The sequence below is a fragment of the Cherax quadricarinatus genome, chromosome 4 (genome assembly GCF_038502225.1).
Source record: "Cherax quadricarinatus isolate ZL_2023a chromosome 4, ASM3850222v1, whole genome shotgun sequence".
Classification (NCBI taxonomy): domain Eukaryota; kingdom Metazoa; phylum Arthropoda; class Malacostraca; order Decapoda; family Parastacidae; genus Cherax; species Cherax quadricarinatus.
This window is the reverse complement of record NC_091295.1, coordinates 39,633,852-39,657,442: the sequence shown is the minus strand read 5'-3', so window position 1 is coordinate 39,657,442 and position 23,591 is coordinate 39,633,852. Positions and strand designations below refer to the sequence as shown.

General features: G+C 50.5%; 1 protein-coding gene across 1 annotated transcript in view; it reads right to left on the bottom strand.

The window, feature by feature from the left end:
• LOC128684568 (uncharacterized) overlaps positions 1-23,591 on the bottom strand; it is a 247,377-nt gene that overhangs the window by 18,442 nt on the left and 205,344 nt on the right. The window contains exon 6 of the mRNA XM_070095846.1: positions 9,655-9,687. Coding sequence (XP_069951947.1) covers positions 9,655-9,687 — 33 coding nt within the window. The remainder of the gene's footprint in view (positions 1-9,654; positions 9,688-23,591) is intronic.

The window sequence follows — 23,591 nt, the reverse complement described above, 5'->3', positions numbered from 1 at the left end:
GGATGATGACGTGATCACCCACGGACCGTTATTATATATATATATATACATACATATATATATATATATATATATATATATATATATATATATATATATATATATATATACATATATACATATATAATATTGTAACCACGAAGAAGTGGTATTTAATCAATAACAAACTGCGGCTAGCCGGGGGATCAAACCCGTGTAGGTTTAGCCCGCCTTGTGGGAAGAGAACAAAAATTCACGACCAAACGGGAGTAGAATGAAATCAATGTTGAGGCAACCACACCGTGGTATGTTGTCGCAACATGAAGCGAGCCTAGTTCGCTAGGCTCATGTTGTTTATAGGACTGTATGGTCTAGTGGTTTAGAGCGTCGTGAATTTTCACTCTCTTCCCACGAGGCCTCAAGGAAGGTTCCTTGATGTTGGTGAGGGGCTCTTGATTTAGGGAATTGAATCTGTGCTCCAGTTCCCCGAATTAAGGCTGAATGCCTTCCACATCCCCCCCAGGCGCTGTATAATCCACCGGGTTTAGCGCTTATCCCTTGATTATAATAATAATCTTCCCACGAGTCGGGCTAAACCAACACGGGTTCGATCCTCCGGCTAGCCGCAGTTTGTTATTGATTAAATACCACTTGCTCGTTGTTACAATAATATATGTATATATATATATATATATATATATATATATATATATATATATATATATATATATATATATATATATATATATATATATATATATATATATATATATATATATATTATATTATATAAATTCGCTTTCTTGTGCACTTCCTCCCCTCAGGGGAGGAAGTGATCTCTCCCCAGGGTGAAAGAAGCGGACACACCCAACACTCACCTGGGTCTCCCACAGGGTGAAAGAAGCGGACACACCCAACACTCACCTGGGTCTCCCCCAGGGTGAAGGAAGCGGACACACCCAACACTCACTTGGGTCTCCCCCAGGGTGAAGGAAGCGGACACACCCAACACTCACTTGGGTCTCCCCCAGGGTGAAGGAAGCGGACACACCCAACACTCACCTGGGTCTCCCCCAGGGTGAAGGAAGCGGATACACCCAACACTCACCTGGGTCTCCCCCAGGGTGAAGGAAGCGGACACACCCAACACTCACTTGGGTCTCCCCCAGGGTGAAGGAAGTGGACACACCCAACACTCACCTGGGTCTCCCCCAGGGTGAAGGAAGCGGATACACCCAACACTCACCTGGGTCTCCCCCAGGGTGAAGGAAGTGGACACACCCAACACTCACCTGGGTCTCCCCCAGGATGAAGGAAGTGGACACACCTAACACTCACCTGGGTCTCCCCCAGGGTGAAGGAAGTGGACACACCCAACACTCACCTGGGTCTCCCCCAGGGTGAAGGAAGCGGACACACCGAACACTCACCTGGGTCTCCCACAGGGTGAAAGAAGTGGACACACCCAACACTCATCTGGGTCTCCCCCAGGGTGAAGGAAGCGGATACACCCAACACTCACCTGGGTCTCCCCCAGGGTGAAGGAAGCGGACACACCAAACATTCACCTGGGTCTCCCCCAGGGTGAAGGAAGCGGATACACCCAACACTCACCTGGGTCTCCCCAGGGTGAAGGAAACGGACACACCCAACACTCACCTGGGTCTCCCCCAGGGTGAAGGAAGCGGACACACCCAACACTCACCTGGGTCTCCCCCAGGGTGAAGGAAGTGGGCACACCCAACACTCACCTGGGTCTCCCCCAGGGTGAAGGAAGCGGATACACCCAACACTCACCTGGGTCTCCCCCAGGGTGAAGGAAGCGGACACACCAAACATTCACCTGGGTCTCCCCCAGGGTGAAGGAAGCGGATACACCCAACACTCACCTGGGTCTCCCCCAGGGTGAAGAAAGCGGACACACCCAACACTCACCTGGGTCTCCCCCAGGGTGAAGGAAGTGGGCACACCCAACACTCACCTGGGTCTCCCCCAGGGTGAAGGAAGCGGATACACCCAACACTCACCTGGGTCTCCCCCAGGGTGAAGGAAGCGGACACACCAAACATTCACCTGGGTCTCCCCCAGGGTGAAGGAAGCGGATACACCCAACACTCACCTGGGTCTCCCCAGGGTGAAGGAAGCGGACACACCGAACACTCACCTGGGTCTCCCCCAGTGTGAAGGAAGTGGACACACCCAACACTTACCTGGGTCCCCCCCAGGGTGACGGAAGAGGATATACCCAACACTCATCTGGGTCTCCCCCAGGGTGAAGGAAGTGGACACACCGAACACTCACCTGGGTCTCCCCCAGGGTGAAGGAAGTGGACACACCCAACACTTACCTGGGTCCCCCCAAGGGTTACGGAAGAGGATACACCCAACACTCATCTGGGTCTCCCCCAGGGTGAAGGAAGTGGACACACCCAACACTCACCTGGGTCTCCCCCAGGGTGAAGGAAGCGGACACACTCAACACTCACCTGGGTCTCCCCCAGGGTGAAGGAAGCGGACACACCCAACATTCACCTGGGTTTCCCCCAGGGTGAAGGAAGCGGACTCACCCAACACTCACCTGGGTCTCCCCTAGGGTGAAGGAAGCGGACATACTCAACACTCACCTGGGTCTCCCCCAGGGTGAAGGAAGTGGACACACCCAACACTCACCTGGGTCTCACCCAGGGTGAAGGAAGCGGACACACCCAACACTCACCTGGGTCTCCCACAGGGTGAAGGAAGTGAACACACCCAACACTCACCTGGGTCTCCCCCAGGGTGAACTAAGTGGACACACCCAACACTCACATGGATCTCCCCCAGGGTGAAGGAAGTGGACACACCAAACACTCACCTGGGTCTCCCCAGGGTGAAGGAAGTGGACACACCCAACATTCACCTGGGTCTCCCCCAGGGTGAAGGAAGTGGACACACCCAACACTCACCTGGGTCTCCCCCAGGGTGAAGGAAGTGGACACACCAAACACTCACCTGGGTCTCCCCCAGGGTAAAGGAAGTGGACACACCCAACACTCACCTGGGTCTCCCCCAGGGTGAAGGAAGTGGACACACCCAACACTCACCTGGGACTCTCCCTGAACCCCCCTCCCCCAGGGGGAGGGGAGGGGGAACACAGGGGCCCGCCCAGCTGGACTAAAGGGGATCAACTCTCCACGTGCACAAACAAATAGATCGAAGAACAGGTCACTGTTAGTTCCTAGCTGCGGTCCTAGCAGTTCCTAGCACACCCTGGGTGTTCCAGCACTTCCTATCACACTTAGTGTTCTAGCACTTCCTAGCACACCTGGTATCCTAGCCGTTCTTAGACACCTAATATTCTAGCAGTACCTAACACACCAGGAGTCCTAGAACAACTGGAGTCACAGATCCTAGCTCACCTGAAGTTCTAGCAGATCTTAGCACACCTGGGTCATAGATCCAACACACCTGGAGTCCTAGCAGATCCAACACACTTGGAGTCCTAGCAGATCCTAGCACAACTTGAGTCATAGATCCTAGCACACCTGGAGTTATGTAGCACTACTTAAAGGTTACCGGTAGATGCTTCCTGAGGTCACCGCCCCCGGGACCCGGTCCCAGACCATGCCTCCTGGTTACTGGCCTGATTGATCACGCAGACCAGCGTATGCACCACAGACCTGCTGATCAGGAACTGTTTTTGAAGGAATCTGTCGAGTTCCCTCCTGAAGACAGCCAGGAGTTTGTTTGTGATCCCTCTTCTTCATGAAGGGAGGGCGTTGAAGAGTCGTGGTCTCTTAACACTTGCTCTCTCTCTCTCCCTCTCTCTCTCTCTCTCTCTCTCTCTCTCTCTCTCTCTCTCTCTCTCTCTCTCTCTCTCTCTCTCTCTCTCTCTCTCTCTCTCTCTCTCTCTCTTTCTGTTTTTCACGGAGGTATCCTGCACCGCCTACCGAGTCTTTTGTGTATATAAGTAGTAATTTCGGAGTGCAGATTTGAGACCAGTATCTTCCGGGTGTAGATTATGATGTATCTTTTTCACCTGCGTTCTAACGAGTACGGTTCGCGGGTCTTCAAGCACTCACTAATTTAGATACTTGACTGAGTTTATACGAGCTGTGAAAGTTCCATGTACATTTTCCAGCTCTGTAATTCAGCCTGTGTTGAAGGAGGCTGTTAGTATACAGCAATATTCCAGTGAAGAGAGAACGAGTGACCTGAAGAGTGTCATCATTAGCTTGGCTTCTCTTGTTTTGAAAGTTCTTGTTATTCACGTTATCATTTTCCTTGCAACTGCGATAACAACATTATTGTATTTCTTGGAGGTGAGATATTCTGACATTTTCACTCCCAGATCTCTCACATTGGACTTACGTTCTACTGAGTGATTCAGGTTTATCTTGTTCTCCGATCTTCTTTTATTTCCTCCATTCTTCAGTAACACAGCAACAGAAATTGTCCTCACTGGACATCACATAGTTGTCAGTAGCCCAGCGGAAGACTTGGTTGATATCACCTTGAAGACTTGCTGTATCCTCTATAGATGTCACTCTCATACCAACTGCTGAGGATGATATAGTGCTATGGTCGATGTCTCTGTGTCACGTATGAGAAGGAGAAAGAGAAGTGGTGAGAGTACTGTGCCTTGTGGGACACCACTCTTCATTGTAGCAGCTCCTGGCTATATTATATTTAATATTAATTCGTGTGTTTCATTTGTTAGGAAGTTGAATATCTATTTGCCCACTGTCTTACATAGAGCACGTAGAGGCCTAGCAACTCGTACCTTACCTGGAAACCTAGTACTTCCTAGCAAACGTGGAGTCCTATTGGTAGGTGATGAAAGCAGAGCAGGATACAGCAGCAAGACAAGGGAGGATAGAGCAGTAGGGTAGGATGGAGCATCTAGGGAGGATAGAGCAGTAGGGTAGGATGGAGCATCAAGGGAGGATAGAGCAGTAGGGTAGGATGGAGCATCAAGGGAGGATAGAGCAGTAGGGTAGGATGGAGCATCAAGGGAGGATAGAGCAGTAGGGTAGGATGGAGCATCTAGGGAGGATAGAGCAGTAGGGTAGGATGGAGCATCAAGGGAGGATAGAGCAGTAGGGTAGGATGGAGCATCAAGGGAGGATAGAGCAGTAGGATAGGATGGAGCATCAAGGGAGGATAGAGCAGTAGGGTAGGATGGAGCATCTAGGGAGGATAGAGCAGTAGGGTAGGATGGAGCATCAAGGGAGGATAGAGCAGTAGGGTAGGATGGAGCATCTAGGGAGGATAGAGCAGTAGGGTAGGATGGAGCATCAAGGGAGGATAGAGCAGTAGGGTAGCATGGAGCATCTAGGGAGGATAGAGCAGTAGGGTAGGATGGAGCATCAAGGGAGGATAGAGCAGTAGGGTAGGATGGAGCATCAAGGGAGGATAGAGCAGTAGGGTAGGGTAGAGCTGAAGGGTAGGGTAGAGTAGCAGGGTAAAGTAGAGCAACAGAGTAGGGTAGAGCAGCAGGGTAGGGTAGAGCAGCAGGGTAAAGTAGAGCAACAGAGTAGGGTATAACAGCATGATAGGGTAGAACAGCAGGGAAGGGTATAGCAGAAGTGTAGGATATAGCAGCAGGGTACAACAGCAGGGTAGGATATAGCAGCAGGGTACAACAGCAGGGTAGGATATAGCAGCAGGGTACAACAGCAGGGTAGGATATAGCAGCAGGGTAGGTTATAGCAATAGGGTAAGGTATAACAGCAGGATAGGGTAGAACAGCAGGGTAGGATATAGCAGCAGGGTAGGGTATAGCAGCAGGGTAGGGTATAGCAGCAGGGTAGGGTATAGCAGTAGGGTAAGGTATAGCAGCAGGGTAGGGTAGAACAGCAGGGAAGGGTATAGCAGCAGGGTAGGATATAGCAGCAGGGAAGGGTATAACAGCAGGGTAGGATATAGCAGCAGGGTAGGGTATAACAGCAGGGTAGGATATAGCAGCAGGGTAGGGTATAGCAGCAGGGTAGGGTATAGCAGCAAGGTAGGGTATAGTAGCAGAGCAGGGTATAACAGCAGGGTAGGGTATAGCAGCAGGATGGGTAGAACAGCAGGGAAGGGTATAGCAGCAGGGTAGGTTAGAACACCAGGTTAGTGTACAACAGCAGGGTAGGATATAGGAGCAGGGTAGGATATAGCAGCAGGGTAGGGTATAGCAGCAGGATAGGGTAACGTAGAAGGGTAGGGCAGAGTAGCAAGGAATGGTAGAGTAGCAGAGTTGGGTAGAACAGCAGGGTAGGGTAGAGTAGCAGGGTAGAATACAACAGCACGGATGGGTAAAGTAAAGTAAGGTAGAACAGCAGATTAGGGAGTAGCAGCAGGTAGAACATCAGCGTAGGGTAGAACAGCAGGGTAGGATATAGCAGCAGGGTAAGGCATAGCAGCAGGGTAGGGTAACGTAGAAGGGTAGGGCAGAGTAGCAGGGTAGGGTAACGTAGAAGGGTAGGGCAGAGTAGCAGGAAGGTAGAGTACACCAGCAGGGTTGATTACAGCAGCAGGGTAGGATACAGCAGCAGAGTAGGGTACAGCAAGAGGGTAGAGTACAGCAGCATGGTAGGGTACAGCAGCAGGGTAGGGTACAGCAGCAGAGTAGGGTACAGCAACAGGGTAGGGTACAGCAACAGTGTACAGTACCGCAGCAGGGTAGAGTACAGCAGCATGGTAGAGTGCAGCAGTAGCGTAGGGTACAGCAGCAGGGTAGAGTACAGAAGCAGAGTAGCATACAGCAGCAGGGTAGGGTAGAGCAGCAGCGTAGGGTACAGCAGCAAGGTAGGGTACAGCAGCAGGGTAGGATACAGCAGCAGGGTAGGGAACAGCAGTAGGATATTGTACAGCAGCAGGATGGAGTACAACAGCAGGGTAAGGTAGAGCAGCAGGGTAGAGTACAGCAGCATGGTAAGGTACAGTAGCAGTGTAGGATACAGCATCAGGCTAGGGTAGAGCTGCAGGGTAGAGTACAGCAGAAGGGTAGGGTAGAGAAGCAGGGCAGGATACAGCAGGAGGGTAGGGTCAAGCAACAAGGTAGGGTAGAATAGCAAGGTTGAGCAACAGGGCAGGGTATAGCAGCAAGATAGGATACAGGAACAGGGTAGGGTACAGCAGCAGGGTAGGGTACTGTACAGGAGCAGGGTGGGTTATAACAGCATGGTAGGTTATAGCAGCATGGTAGGGTATAGCTGCAGGGTAGGGTAGAAGAGCAGGGTAGGGTAGAGCAGCAGGGTAGCGTATAGCAGCAGGGTAGGATATAGCAGCAGGGTAGGATATAGTAGCAGGGTAGGGTACAACAGTAGGGTAGGGTATAGCAACAGGGTTGGATATAGCAGGAGGGTATTGTGCAGCAGCAAGGTAGGGTAGAGCTGCAGGGTAAGGTACAGCAGCAGGGTAGTGTATAGCAGCAGGGTAGGATATAACAGCAGAGTAGGGTGCAGCAGCAGGGTAGGGTAGATCAACATGGTAGGGCATAAAAGCAGGGTAGGCTATAGAAGCAGAGTAGGGTACAGCATCAGGGTAGGGTATAGCATCAGGGTAGGGTATAGCAGCAGGGTAGGGTATAGCAGCAGGGTAGGGTATAGCAGCAGGGTAGGGTATAGCAGCAGGGTAGGGTAGAACAGCAGAGCAGGGTCCAGCAGCTGGGCAGGGTCCAGCAGCAGGGTAGGATATAGCAGCATGGTAGGGTAGGGCATCATGGTAGGGTATAGTAGCAGGGTAGGGTATAGTTTCAGAGTAGGGTATAGTAGCAGGGTAGGGTAGAGCTGCTGGGTACGGTATAGCAGCAGGATATGGTAGAGCAGCAGGGTAGGGTATAGCAGCAATGTAGGGTATGGCTGCCGGGTAGGGTAGAGCAGCAGGGTAGAGAAGAACAGCAGGTTAGGATATAGCAACAGGGTAGGGTAGAACAGCAGGGAAGGGTATAGCAATAGCGATAGGTTAAATTAGAGCAAGAGGGTAGAGTATAGCAGCAGGGCATGGTACAGCAGCAGGGGTGGGTAAAACAGCAGAGTAAAATAGCAGGGGATAGTAGAACAGGAGGGTAGAGCAGCAGGGTAGGGCAGCAGGGTAGAGCAGCAGGGAAGGTTAGAACAGCAGGGTAGAGCAGCAAGGGAGAATAGAGCAGCAGCGGAAGGCAGCAGTGGATGACAGAACAGTAGGTTAGGGTATAGCAGCAGGGTAGGGTGCAGCATCTGTGTAGGGTATAGCAACAGGGTAGAGTTTGGCAGCAGGGTTGGGTAGAGCAGCAGGGTAGGGTGTAGCAACAGGGAAGGGTATAGCAGCAGGGTAGGGTAGAGCAGCACGGTAGGGTAAAGAAGCAGGATAGGGTATAGCAACAGGGTAAGGTAAAGGAGCAGGGTAAGGTACAGCAGCAGGGTGGGGTAGAGCAACAGGACATGGTATAGCAGTAGGGTAGGGTAGAGCTGTAGGATAGGGTATAGCAGCAGGGTAGGGTACAGTTGCAGGGTAGGGTATAGTAGCAGGGTAGGGTATAGCAACAGGGTAGGGTATAGCTACAGGGTAGGACATAGGAACAGGGTAGAGTAGAGCTGCAAGGTAGGGAATAGCAGCAGGATAAAGTAGAGCAGCAGAGTAGGGTAGAACAGCAAGGTAGAATAGATGAGCAGTGTAGGGTAGAGCGGCAGGATATGGTATAGGAAGAGGGTAGGGTATAGCAGCAGGTAGGGTAGAGCCTCAGGGTAGGGTATAGCAGCAGGGTAGGGTATAGCCACAGGGTAGGGTATAGCAGCAGGGTAGGTTATAGTAGCAGGGTAGGGTATAGCCACAGGGTAGGGTATAAGAGCAGGGTAGGGTAGAGCAGCAGTGTAGGGTATAGCAACAGGATAGACTATAGCAGCAGGGTAAGGTAGAGCAGCAGGGTAGGGTAGAATAGCAATACAAAGTAGATGAGCGGTGTAGGGTAGAGCGGCAGGATAGGGTATAGCAGCAAGGTAGGGTAGAACAGCAGGCTAAGGTATAGCAGTAGGGTATTGTAGAGCAGCAGGGAAGAGTATAGAAGCATAATATTGTAAAGCAGCAGGGGAGGGTAAAACAGCAGAGTAGAACAGTAGGGGATGATAGAACAGAAGAATAGAGCAGAAGAGGAGGGCAACAGGGTTGGGTAGAACAGCAGGGTAGATTATAGCAGCAGGGTAAGGTAGAGCAACAGAGTAGGGTATAGCAGCAGGGTAGGGTATAGCAGCAGGGTAGGGTAGAGAAGCATTGAGGGTATAGCAGCGGGGTAGAGTATAGCAGCAGAGTAGGATATAGCAGCAGGGTAGGGTATAGCAGCAGGATAGGGTAGAGAAGCATTGAGGGTATAGCAGCGGGGTAGAGTATAGCAGCAGAGTAGGGTATAGCAGCAGGGTAGGGTAGAGCAGCAGGGTAGGGTAGAGCAGCAAGGTAGGGTAGAGCAGCAGGGTAGGGTAGAGAAGCATTGAGGGTAGAGCAGCAGGGTAGGGTAGAGCTGCAGGGGGGGCAAAGCAACAGAGCAGAGTAGCTGGGGAGCGTAGAACAGGAAAGCAGAGCAGCAAGGGAGGGTACAACAGCAGGGTAAAGCATCAGGGGAGGGCAGCAGTGGTGGGTAGAACAGCAGGGGAGAGTAGAGCAGCAGGGGAAGGCAGCAGGGAAGGTGCAGAACAATATTGGAGGTGCATGATGCAAGATCCATAACAGTTTGTTTACCTTTGAGATGATGAGGCGAGGGTGACGTCCCTCCTGCAAGACGAGAAATAACTCGACACTGCTTTCAAGAGTAACCTGGAGCACTGACTTAATGGTACTAAAAGCACTACTACCAGGTGCAGTAACTTCATGGAGGTGGTGCCAGAAGCTCTACTACCAGGTGCAGTGACTTCATGGAGGCGTTCCACAAGTTCTACTACCAGGTGCAGTGACTTCATGGAGGCGTTCCACAAGTTCTACTACCAGGTGCAGTGACTTCATGGAGGCGTTCCACAAGTTCTACTACCAGGTGCAGTGACTTCATGGAGGTGGTGCTGCAAGCACTATTATGAAGGTGGTGTGTAAGGCAAGAAGCCAGCAAGCGAGTGTGGAGACACAAGGTATATCAAGTGTTCATTGTAAATGACTGTTTGTTCAGTACTGAGCTTTACTGAATTCTCAGAGAAGCCTGAAACTACTGCTTAAGTATACATTGCGGTGAGATGGAGAGGCGAAGACAGGGAAGCAAGAGGTTACAGATTGCATCATGTGGGAGGGTCAGTGTCGTCTTGGCTAGCTTGCTTATTTATCAGCAGGTGTGCTGAAGATTCTGCAAGACTAACAGCGCCTTTATTCTGCGCATTAGTATTATGTACACTACAGGGGGGTACTTCCAAATTCTTCCTTCTCTCTTTCGATGAGGCTGACCTTATCCACTTGGAATTGCATTCCTCCCTAAGATTTTTCGCTGCTACAAATTCTGTATGATCGGAAGGGGAAGCCTGTGTGTATGTTAGGTTGGGTTGTAACTTCACGGAGAGAACAGGATATGCATAAGGTCATCTTTGTTATTGGGTTTTTTGGTATAATCTACACTGGAATAGATGACTATGCTATAATAAGATAAACATCAAGAGAGTCTGTTCATCTTCAAGTATAAGTTGATTGGACGGTTCCGCCATGCTGTCTGTTGCCAACTTTTTCGAGGTTGAAATGTCTGGTAGTAAGGATGATTATGTCTTCAACATAGTGGAGTCAAGTGATATTATAATAATAATAATAATAATAATAATAATAATAATAATAATAATAATAATAATAATAATAATAATAATAATAATAATAATAATAATCTTTATTTCTACACGTTCATGAACAAGGTCTAGCTGACATCAATGACATACTACTATGTAGAAAGCCGCTTGTTAGGCAGAGCATTTCGGGCAAATTAGGTCAGTTTTGTCCTAGGATGCGACCCACACAAGTCGACAAACAACCAGGTACCTATTTTACTGATGGGAAACATAAACAACCGGTGTAAAGAAACACGCCCAATGTCTCTACCCTCGCCGTGTGAAGCGAGAGCCTTAGCCACCAGGCCACGGAGCACCGTATGTATATATGTGGATAATATCAGTGATAAGAAAGACATGATTGCTGATGCTATGAATGAAATGAAGTTGGATGTCCTGGCCCTAAACGAAACAAAGCTGAAGGGGGTAGGCGAGTTTCAGTGGGGAGAAATAAATGGGATTAAGTCAGGAGTAGCTGAGAGAGTTAGAGCTAAGGAAGGGGTAGCAATAATGTTGAAGGATCAGTTAAGGGAGGAAAAGAGGGAATATAAATGTGTAAATTCAAGGATTATGTGGATTAAAATAAGGGTCGGATGTGGAAAGTGGGTCATAATAAGCGTGTATGCATCTGGAGAAGAGAGGAGAGTAGAGGAGAGAGAGAGATTTTGGGAGATGTTAAGCGAATGTATAGGAACCTTTGAACCAAGTGAGAGAGTAATTGTGGTAGGGGACCTAAATGCTAAACTAGGAGAAACATTTAGAGATGGTGTGGTAGGTAAGTTTGGGGTGCCAGGTGTAAATGATATGGGAGCCCTTTGATTGAACTTTGTATAGAAATGGGTTTAGTTATAAGTAATACGTATTTAAAAAAAAAGTCCCAATATGACTCAGTTTTTAGCAAGCCGCTAACCAGACTGAGAGTCGAAGATCAAAATGAATTGTTTATGAGAGAGTCACAGAATTTGGTTAACACAAGCCTATCTGATATTATCCTGACGCCAAATGACTTCGAACTGACATGCCCATGCACTCTGCTCCAGGGCCAGAATCATGGAACTCCGTGTTCATCAAGAACTGCAAGAAGCCCCTATCACGAGCTTTCAAAGATCACCTTATGGAGAGGGAGCATGGACACGGGGGTCGTCCCACAGTTACTAAAAACAACAGACATAGCCCCACTCCACAAAGGGGGCAGTGAAGCAATAGCAAAGAACTACAGACCGATAGCACTAACATCCCATATCATAAAAATCTTTGAAAGGGTCCTAAGAAGCAAGATTGCCACCCATCTAGATACCCATCAATTACACAACCCAGGGCAACATGGGTTTAGAGCAGGTCGCTCCTGTCTGTCTCAACTACTGGATCACTACGACAAGGTCCTAGATGCACTAGAAGACAAAAAGAATGCAGATGTAATATATACAGACTTTGCAAAAGCCTTCGACAAGTATGATCATGGCGTAATAGTGCACAAAATGAGTGCTAAAGGAATAACAGGAAAAGTTGGTAGATGGATCTATAATTTCCTCACAGAGTCTGAGGCGGCTACGGTGAAAAGCTCTGTTCCACAAGGCACAGTACTCGCTCCCATCTTGTTTCTCATCCTCATATCTGACGTAGACAAGGATGTCAGCCACAGCACCGTGTCTTCCTTTGCAGATGACACCCGAATCTGCATGACAGTGTCTTCCATTGCAGACACTGCAAGGCTCCAGGCGGACATCAACCAAATCTTTCAGTGGGCTGCAGAAAACAATATGAAGTTCAACGATGAGAAATTTCAATTACTCCGATATGGTAAACATGAGGAAATTAAATCTTCATCAGAGTACAAAACAAATTCTGGCCACAAAATAGAGCGAAAAATCAACGTCAAAGACCTGGGAGTGATCATGTCGGAGGATCTCACCTTCAAGGACCATAACATTGTATCAATCGTATCTGCTAGAAAAATGACAGGATGGATAATGAGAACCTTCAAAACTAGGGATGCCAAGCCCATGATGACATTCTTCAGGTCACTTGTTCTATCTAGGCACCTTTCAAGGCAGGTGAAATTGCTGACCTAGAAAATGTACAGAGAACCTTCACGGCGTGCATTACGGAGACAAAACACCTCAATTACTTGGAGCGCTTGAAATTCCTGAACCTGTACTCCCTGGAACGCAGGCGGGAGAGATACATGATTATATACACCTGGGAAATCCTAGAAGGACTAGTACCGAACCTGCACACGAAAATCACTCACAATGAAAGCAAAAGACTCGGCAGACGATGCAACATCCCCCCAATGAAAAGCAGGGATGTCACTAGCACGTTAAGAGACAATACATTAAGTGTCAGGGGTCCGAGACTGTTCAACTGCCTCCCAGCATACATAAGGGGGATTACCAATAGATCCCTGGCTATCTTCAAGCAGGCACTGGACAAGTACCTAAAGTCGGTACCTGACCAGCAGGGCTGTGGCTCGTTACTGTGGCTGTTACTGCTGGCTGTGCAGCCAGCAGTAACAGCCTGGTTGATCAGGCTCTGATCCACCAGGAGGCCTGGTCACAGACCGGGCCGCGGGGGCGTTGACCCCCGGAACTCTCTCCAGGTAAATAAGTACACAAGATATGATGTAGGGCAAAATGACAGTAGTTTGTTGGACTGTGTATTGGTAGATAAAAGACTGTTGAGTAGACTTCAGGATGTACATGTTTATAGAAGGGCCACAGATATATCAGATCACTTTCTAGTTGTAGCTACAGTGAGAGTAAAAGGTAGATGGGATACAAGGAAAATAGAAGCAGCAAATAAGAGAGAGAGGGTGAAGGTGTATAAACTAAAAGAGGAGGCAGTTAGGGTAAGATATAAACAGCTATTGGAGAATAGACGGGCTAGTGAGAGTATAGGCAATGGGGTCGAAGATGTATGGGGTAGGTTTAAGAATGTAGTGCTAGAGTGTTCAGCAGAAGTTTGTGGTTACAGGAAAGTGGGTGCAGGAGGGAAGCAGAGCGACTGGTGGAATGATGATGTAAAGAGAGTAGTAAGGGAGAAAAAGTTAGCATATGAGAGGTTTTTACAAAGTAGAAGTGATACAAGGAGGGAAGAGTATATGGAGAGAAAAAGAGAGGTTAAGAGAGTGGTGAAGCAATGTAAAAAGAGAGCAAATGAGAGAGTGCATGAGATGTTATCAACAAATTTTGTTGAAAATAAGAAAAAGTTTTGGAGTGAGATTAATAAGTTGAGGAAGCCTAGGGAACAAATGGATTTGACAGTTAAAAATAGGAGAGGAGAGTTATTAAATGGAGAGTTAGAGGTATTGGGAAGATGGAGGGAATGTTTCGAGGAATTGTTAAATGTTGATGAAGATAGGGAGGCTGTGATTTCGTGTATTGGGCAAGGAGGAATAACATCTTGTAGGAGTGAGGAAGAGCCAGTTGTGAGTGTGGGGGGAGGTTCGTGAGGCAGTGGGTAGAATGAAAGCAGGTAAGGCAGCTGGGATTGATGGGATAAAGATAGAAATGTTAAAAGCAGAAGGGGATATAGTTTTGGAGTGGTTGTTGCTATTATTTAATAAATGTATGGAAGAGGATAAGGTACCTTGGGATTGGCAGAGAGCATGCATAGTTCCTTTGTATAAAGGCAAAGGGGATAAAAGAGAGTGTAAAAATTATAAAGGAATAAGTCTGTTGAGTATATCTGGTAAAGTGTATGGTAGAGTTATTATTGAAAGAATTAAGAGTAAGACAGAGTAGGATAGCAGACGAACAAGGAGGCTTTAGGAAAGGTAGGGGGTGTGTAGACCAAGTGTTTACAGTGAAACATATAGGTGAACAGTATTTAGATAAGAGTAAAGAGGTTTTTGTGGCATTATGGATTTAGAAGAGGCGTATGACAGGGTGGATAGGGGGGCAATGCGGCAGATGTTGCAGGTGTATGGTATAGGAGGTAGGTTACTGAAAGCAGTGAAGAGTTTTTACGAGGATAGTGAGGCTCAGGTTAGAGTATGTAGGAGAGAGGGAGATTGTTTCCCAGTAAAAGTAGGCCTTAGACAAGGATGTGTGATGTCACCGTGGTTGTTCAATATATTTATAGATGGGGTTGTAAGAGAAGTGAATGCTACGGTCTTAGCAAGAGGTGTGGAGTTAAAAGATAAAGAATCAAACACAAAGTGGGAATTGTCACAGTTGCTCTTTGATGATGACACGGTGCTTTTGGGAGATTCTGAAGAGAAGTTGAAGAGGTTGGTGAATGAATTTGGTAGGGTATGTAAGAGAAGAAAATTGAAAGTGAATATAGGAAAGAGTAAGGTTATGAGGATAACAAAAAGATTAGGTGACGAAAGATTGGATATCAGATTGGAGGGAGAAAGTATGGAGGAGGTGAATGTATTCAGATATTTAGGAGTGGACGTGTCAGCAGATGGGTCTATGAAGGATGAGGTGAATCACAGAATTGATGAGGGGAAAAGGGTGAGTGGTGCACTTAGGAGTCTGTGGAGACAAAGAACTTTGTCCGTAAATAACAAAAAAGGCAAAATACCGTGAATGGAACGATACCACTACTACTACCACCACCTCTTCCTGCCTATATATGAGAGCATAGTTGTACCAACACTCTTGTTTGGGTTTGAAGCATGGGTGATGAATGTTGCAACAAGGAGAAGGCTGGAGGCAGTGGAGATGTCATGTCTGAGGGCAATGTGTGGTGTGAATATAACACAGAGAATTCGTAGTTCGGAAATTAAGAGAAGGTGTGGGATTACCAAAACTATTATCCAGAGGGCTGAGGAGGGGTTGCTTAGGTGGTTCAGACATGTAGAGAGAATGGAACAAAACAGAATGACTTCGAGAGTGTATAATTCTGTAGTGGAGGGAAGGCGGGGTAGGGGTCGGCCTAGGAAGGGTTGGAGGGAGGGGGTAAAGGAGGTTTTGTGTGCGAGGGCTTGGACTTCCAGCAAGGGTGCATGAGCGTATTTGATAGGAGTGAATGGAGACAAATGGTTTTTAATACTTGACGTGCTGTTGGAGTGTGAGCAAAGTAACATTTATGAAGGGATTCAGGGAAACCGGCAGGCCGGACTTGAGTCCTGGAGATGAGAAGTACAGTGTCTGCACTCTGAAGGAGGGGTGTTAATGTTGCAGTTTTATAACTGTAGTGTAAAGCACCCTTCTGGCAAGACAATGATGGAGTGAATGATGGTGAAAGCTTTTCTTTTTCGGGCCACCCTGCCTTGGTGGGAACCGGCCGATGTGTTAATATAAAAATAATGTCAGTGAAAGACTCCATCTCCAAGTGTTGCAGGTAGAGTGGCTATCACTACTTAAAACACAACCTTTGGCTATACAGAATTGCTGTTAAAAAAGTTATTAAAGGAAAAAAAAACCAGTCAAATTTGAGGAAATAAAGGAAATAAAATCTTGAAATGAAGGTGAAGTGTCCAGTTGAGCAGCGATGACCCGACGTAGCATAAGAGTTACCTGCTGGTGCCAGGAGACTCGGGTAGACAGGCAGGTGATGTCACAGTTTAATTAAAGCTTCTTGTCTCTGGTGCTGAAATAATTTAATCAGCGGATGAGGTGTTGAGTGTGTCAAAAGGTTTGACATGGGTACATAGGAGTTTAAAAAAAGTGCATACGAGGACTTCTACTAGTTAGTGGAGAAGATACATTCCTGATACCAGACATAATCGCCCTCGTGGTAACTCCTGCGTTATACCTTTATTTTTTTAACAAGCCAGACATGCTAGCTAGATTTGCGTTCATAAAAAAAAGAAGCAGAGCCATCTGTTTTTTTTTGTGGTCTTAAGAATCGTACGGATATTGGTGAGACATTGTTATTAATATTTCCCTGACAGAGGATGACAGGATTGGGAGGAAGTGTCTGGACGCAGCCGCCAATAGGGCAATTAGGATAATCCAGCAGAATGCAAAGCACTCTCAGCCATCAGAGCCACTTACACATCACTCAAGGCACTACCCACACCACGCCACATGTGACCTGACCTGCTTCCTTGCACATGATGTGACCTGAAATGAACGTGATGTGATCTGACCTGCTTCCCTCTGCACCTCAGCGTAATGCATAGTTCTGAGTCTTTCTCTAAACTTAATACAAGTATCAGAGGAAATATCGTTGTGCACATAAGTTTGCTCTGTGTTACGTGTCCATACACTGCTACTGTCAGCAAGAGTGATACCATGGATGTGGCACCACCAGAACTGCTGCCAGGCGCAGTGCCACCACCAGCACTGCTGCCAGGAACAGTGGCACCACGTTGGTGGCACCGCTCACACTGCTGCCAGGAGCAGTGACACCACCAACACTGTTGAAACGAGGAGTGACACTACCCAGCACTGCTGGAAAGAAAAGGGACACCATGGAGGTTGCGCCACCAGCACTGCTGCCAAGAACAGTGGCACCAACAGCACTGCTGCCAGGAACAGTAACACCACCAGCACTGTTGCCAGGAACATTGATACCACCAGCACTGCTGCTAGGAACAATGATACCACTAACACTGCAGCAAGGAACAGTGATACCACCAGCACCGCTGCAAGGAGCAGGGATACCACCAGATCTGCGTCTGGAAAAGTAACACCATACAGGTAGCACCACCAGCACTGCTTTTGGAACAGTAAAACCGTGCAAGTAGCACCACCAGCACTGCTCCTAGAACAGTAACACCATGCAGGTAGTACAGCCAGCACTGCTGCCTGACTATACAAGTAGAACCACCAGCACTGCTGCATGACCATGCAGGTAGCACCACTAGCACTGCTGCTTGATAATGAAGGTAGCACCACCAGCACTGCTGCCTGACAATGCAGGTAGCACCACCAGCACTGCTGCCTGACCATGCACGTAGCACCACCAGCACTGCTGCCTGACCATACAGATAGCACCACCAGCACTGCTGCCTGACCGTGCAGGTAACACCACCAGCACAGCTGCCTGACCATGCAGGTAGCACCACCAGCACAGCTGCCTGAACATGCAGGTAGCACCACCAGCACAGCTGCCTGACCATGCAGGTAGCACCACCAGCATTGCTTCTGGAACAGTAACACCGTGCAATAATACCACCAGCACTAATACTGGAGCAGTAACACCGTGCAGGTAACACCACCAGCACAGCTGCCTGACCATGCAGGTAGCACCACCAGCACTGCTGCCTGACCATGCAGGTAGCACCACCAGCACAGCTGCCTGACCATGCAGGTAGCACCACCAGCACTGCTGCCTGACCATACAGGTAGCACCACCAGCACTGCTGCCTGACCATGCAGGTAGCACCACCAGCATTGATTCTGGAACAGTAACACCGTGCAATGATACCACCAGCACTACTTCTGGAACAGTAACACAGTGCAGGTAGCACCACCAGCACTGCTGCCTGACCATGAAGGTAGCACCACCAGCACTGCTGCCTGACAATGCAGGTAGTACAACCAGCACTGCTGCCTGACCATGCAGGTAGCACCACCAGCAGTGCTGCCTGACCATGCAGATAGCACCACCAGCACTGCTGCCTGACTATGCAAATAGCACCACCAGCACTGCTGCCTGACAATGCAGGTAGTACAACCAGCACTGCTGCCTGACCATAAAGGTAGCACCACCAGCACTGCGGCCTGACCATGCAGGTAGCACCGCCAGCACTGCTGCCTGACCATTCAAGTAGCACCACCAGCACTGCTTCCTGACTATGCAGGTAGCATCACCAGCACTGCTGCCTGACCATGCATTTAGCAATACCAGCACTGCTGCCTGACCATGCAGGCAGCACCACCAGCACTCCTCCCTGACCATACAGATAGCACCACCAGCACTGCTGCCTGACCATGCATTTAGCGCCACCAGCACTGCTTCTGGAGCAGTAACACCGTTCAGGTAACACCACCATCACTACTTCTGGAACAGTAACACCGTGCACGTAGCACCACCAGCACTGCTGCCTGACCATACAGGTAGCACCACCAGCACTGCTTCCGGAACAGTAACACCTTGCAGGTAGCACCACCAGCACTGCTTCTGGAACAGTAACATCGTGCAGGTAGCACCAGACAGCGCTGCTGCCAGACTATGCAGGTAGCAATACCAACAATGCTGCCTGATCATGCAGGTAGCACCGCCAGCACTGCTGCCTGACGATGCAGACAGCACCACCGGCACTGCTAACTGACCATGCAGGTAGCACAGCTATCACTGCTGCCTGACTATGCAGGTTGCACCACCACCACTGCTGCCTGATCATGCATTTAGCACCACCAGCACTGCTGCCTGACCAAGCAAGTAGAAATACCAGCACTGCTGCCTGATCATGCAGGCAGCACCACCAGCACTGCTGCCTGACCATGAAGGTAGCACCACCAACACTGCTGCCTGATCATGTACGTAGCACCACCAGCACTGCTTCTGGAACAGTAAGACCGTGCAGGCAGCACCACCAGCACTGCTTTTGGAACAGTAACACCTTGCAGGCAGCACCACCAGCACTGCTTATGGAACAGTAACACCTTGCAGGTAGCACCACCAGCACTGCTACTGGAACAGTAACATCGTGCAGGTGGCACCACCAGGACTGCTGCCTGACCATGCAGGTAGCACCACCAGCACTGCTACCTGACCATGCAGGAAGCACCACCAGCACTGCTGCCTGACCATGAAGGTAGCACCACCAGCACTGCTGCCTTACCATGCAGGCAGCACTACCAGCACTGCTGCCTGACCATGAAGGTAGCACCACCAGTACTGCTGCCTGACCATGTAGGTAGCACCACCAGCACTGCTGCCTGACCATGCAGGTAGCACCACCAGCACTGCTGCCTGACCATGCAGGTAGCACCACCAGCACTGCTGCCTGACCATGCAGATAGCACCACCAGCACTGCTACCTGACCAGGCAGTAAGCACCACCAGCACTGCTGCCTGACCATGAAGGCAGCACCAACAGCACTGCTGCCTTACCAAGCAGGTAGCACCACCAGCACTGCTGCCTGACCATGCAGGTAGCACCATCAGCACTGCTGCCTGACCATGCTGGTAGCACCACCAGCACTGCTGCCTGACCATGCAGGTAGCACCACCAGCACTGCTGTCTGACCATGCAGGTAGCACCACCAGCACTCCTGCCTGACCATGCAGGTAGCACCACAAGCACTGCTGCCTGACCATGCAGGTAGCACCACCAGCACTCCTGCCTGACCATGCAGGTAGCACCACCAGCACTGCTGCCTGACCATGCAGGTAGCACCACCGGCACTGTTGCCTGATAATGCAGGAAGTGCAACCAGCACTTCTGCATGACTGTGCAAGTAGCACCACCAGCACTGCTACCTGACCATGCAGGTAGCACCACCAGCACTGCTGCCTGACCATGCAGGTATCACCATCAGCACTGCTGCCTGACCAAGCAGGTAGCATCGCCGTCGCTGGTGCCTGATTATGCAAGTAGCACCACCATCGCTGCTGCCTTACCATGCAGGTAGCACCACCAGCACTGCTGCCTGACCATGCAGGTAGCATCGCCATCACTGCTGCCTGACTATGCAAGTAGCATCACCAACGCTGCTCCCTGACCATGCAGGTAGCACCACCAGCACTGCTGCCTGACCATGCAGATAGCATCGCCATCACTGCTGCCTGACTGTGCAGGTAGCACCACCAGCACTGCTGTCTGACCATGCAGGTAGCATAGCCATCACTGCTGCATTACTATGCAATTAGCACCACCAGCACTGTTGCCTGACCATGCAGGTAGCATCGCCATCGCTGCTGCCTGACTATGCATGTAGCACCACCAGCGCTGCTGCCTGACCATTCAGGCAGCAACGCCAGCACTGCTGCTTGATCATACAGGTAGCACCACCAGCACTGCTGCCTGACCATGAAGGTAGCACCACCAGGACTGCTGCCTGACCATGCAAGTAGAACCAGCAGCACTGTTGCCTGACCATGAAGGTAGCACCACCAGCGCTGCTGCCTGACCATGCAGGTAGCACCGCCAGCACTGCTGCCTGACCATGGAGGTAGCACCACCAGCACTGATGCCTGACCATGAAGGTAGCACCACCAGCACTGCTTCCTGGACATGCAGGTAGCACCACCAGCACTGCTTCTGGAACAGTAACACCGTGCAGGTAGCAACGCCAGCACTGCTGCCTGACCATGAAGGCAGAACCACCAGCACTGCTGCCTGACCATTAAGGAAGCACCACCAGCACTGCTTCTGGAACAGTAACACCGTGCAGGTAGCACCGCCAGCACTGCTGCCTGACCATGAAGGTAGCACCACCAGCACTGTTGCCTGACCATGCAGGTAGCACCGCCAGCACTGCTGCCTGACCATGCAGGTAGCACCACCAGCACTGCTGCCTGGCCATGAAGGTAGCACCACCAGCACTGCTTCCTGGACATGCAGGTAGCACCACCAGCACTGCTTCTGGAACAGTAACACCGTGCAGGTAGCAACGCCAGCACTGCTGCCTGACCATGAAGGCAGCACCACCAGCACTGCTGCCTGACCATGAAGGCAGCACCACCAGCACTGCTGCCTGACCATGAAGGTAGCACCACCAGCACTGCTACCTGACCATGCAGGTAGCACCAACAGCACTGCTGCCTGACCATGCAGGTAGCACCACCAGCACTGCTACCTGACCATGCAGGTAGCACCACCAGTACTGCTGCCTGATTATGCAAGAAGCACCACCAGCACTGCTGCCTGACCATGCAGGTAGCACCACCAGCACTGCTGCCTGACCATGAAGGTAGCACCACCAGCACTGCTACTTGACCATGCAGGTAGCACCACCAGCACTGCTTAAGGAACAGTAACACCGTGCCGGTAGCACCACCAGCATTGTTACCTGACCATGCAGGTAGCATCACCAGCACTGCTGCCTGACCATAAAGGTAGCACCACCAGCACTGCTGCCTGACCATGAAGGTAGCACCACCAGCACTGCTGTCTGACCATACAGGTAGCACCGCCAGCACTGCTTCTGGAACAGAAAGACCTTGCAGGTAGCACCACCAGCACTGCTTCTGGAACAGTAACATCGTGCAGTTAGCAGCAGACAGGGCTGCTGCCTGACTAGGCAGGTAGTAATACCTACACTGCTGCCTGATCATGCAGGACGCACAGCTATCACTGCTGCCTGACTATACAGGTTGCACCACCAGCACTACTGCCTGACCATTCAAGTAGCAATACCAGCACTGCTGCCTGACCATAGAGGCAGCACCACCAGCACTGCTGCCTGAGCATGAAGGTAGCACCACCAGCACTACTGCCTGACCATGTACGCAGCACCACCAGCACTGCTGCCCGATCATGCACGTAGTACCACCAGCACTGCTTCTGGAACAGTAACACCGTGCAGGTAGCACCACCAGCACTGCTGCCTGACAATGCAGGTAGCACCACCAGCACTGCTTCTGGAACAGTAAGACCGTGGAGGTAGCACCACCAGCACTGCTTCTGGAACAGTAACATCGTGCAGGTAGCACCACCAGCACTGCTGCCTGACCATGCAGGTAGCACCGCCAGCATTGCTGCCTGACCATGCAGGTAGCACCACCAGCACTTCTGCCTGACCATGCAGGTAGCACTACCAGCACTGCTACCTGACCATGCAGGTAGCACCACCAGCACTGCTGCCTGACCATGAAGGTAGCACCACCAGCACTGTTTTCTTACCATGCAGTTAGCACCACCAGCACTTCTGCCTGACCATGCAGGTAGCACCACCAGCACTGCTGCCTGACCATGCAGGTAGCACCACCAGCACTGCTGCCTGACCATGCAGGTAGCACCACCAGCACTGCTGCCTGACCATGCAGGTAGCACCACCAGCACTGCTGCCTGACCATGCAGGTAGCACCACCAGTACTGCTGCCTGACCATGCAGGTAGCATCGCCGTCACTGGTGCCTGATTATGCAAGTAACACCACCATCGCTGCTGCCTTACCATGTAGGTAGCACCACCAGCACTGCTGCCTGAACATGCAGGTAGCATTGCCGTCACTGCTGCCTGACTATGCAGTTAGCACCACCAGCACTGCTGCCTGACCATGCAGGTAGCATAGCCATCACTGCTGCATTACTGTGCAAGTAGCACCACCAGCACTGTTGCCTGACCATGCAGGTAGCTTCGCCATCGCTGCTGCCTGACTATGCAAGTAGCACCACCAGCGCTGCTGCCTGACCATGCAGGTAGCAACACCAGCACTGCTGCCTGACCAGGAAAGTAGCACCACGAGCACTGCTGCGTGACCATGAAGGTAGCACCACCAGCACTGCTGCCTGACCATGCAGGTAGCACCACCAGCACTGCTGCCTGACAATGAAGGTAGCACCACCAGCACTGCTGCCTGACCATGCAGGTAGCACCACCAGCACTGCTGCGCGACCATGAAGGTAGCACCACCAGCACTGCTGCCTGACCATGCAGGTAGCACCACCAGCACTGCTGCCTGACCATGCAGGTAGCACCACCAGCAGTGCTTCTGGAACAGTAACACCGTGCCGGTAGCACCACCAGCACTGTTGCCTGACCATGCAGGTAGCATCACCAGCACTGCTGCCTGACAATGAAGGTAGCACCACCAGCACTGCTGCCTGACCATGCAGGTAGCATCACCGGCACTGCTGCCTGACCATGCATGTAGCATCACCAGCACTGCTGCCTGACCATGAAGGTAGCACCACCAGCACTGCTTCCTGGCCATGCAGGTAGCACCACCAGCACTGCTTCTAGAACAGTAACACCGTGCAGGTAGCACCGCCAGCACTGCTGCCTGACCATGAAGGTAGCACCACCAGCACTGCTTCCTGGCCATGCAGGTAGCACCACCAGCACTGCTGCCTGACCATGCAGGTAGCACCACCA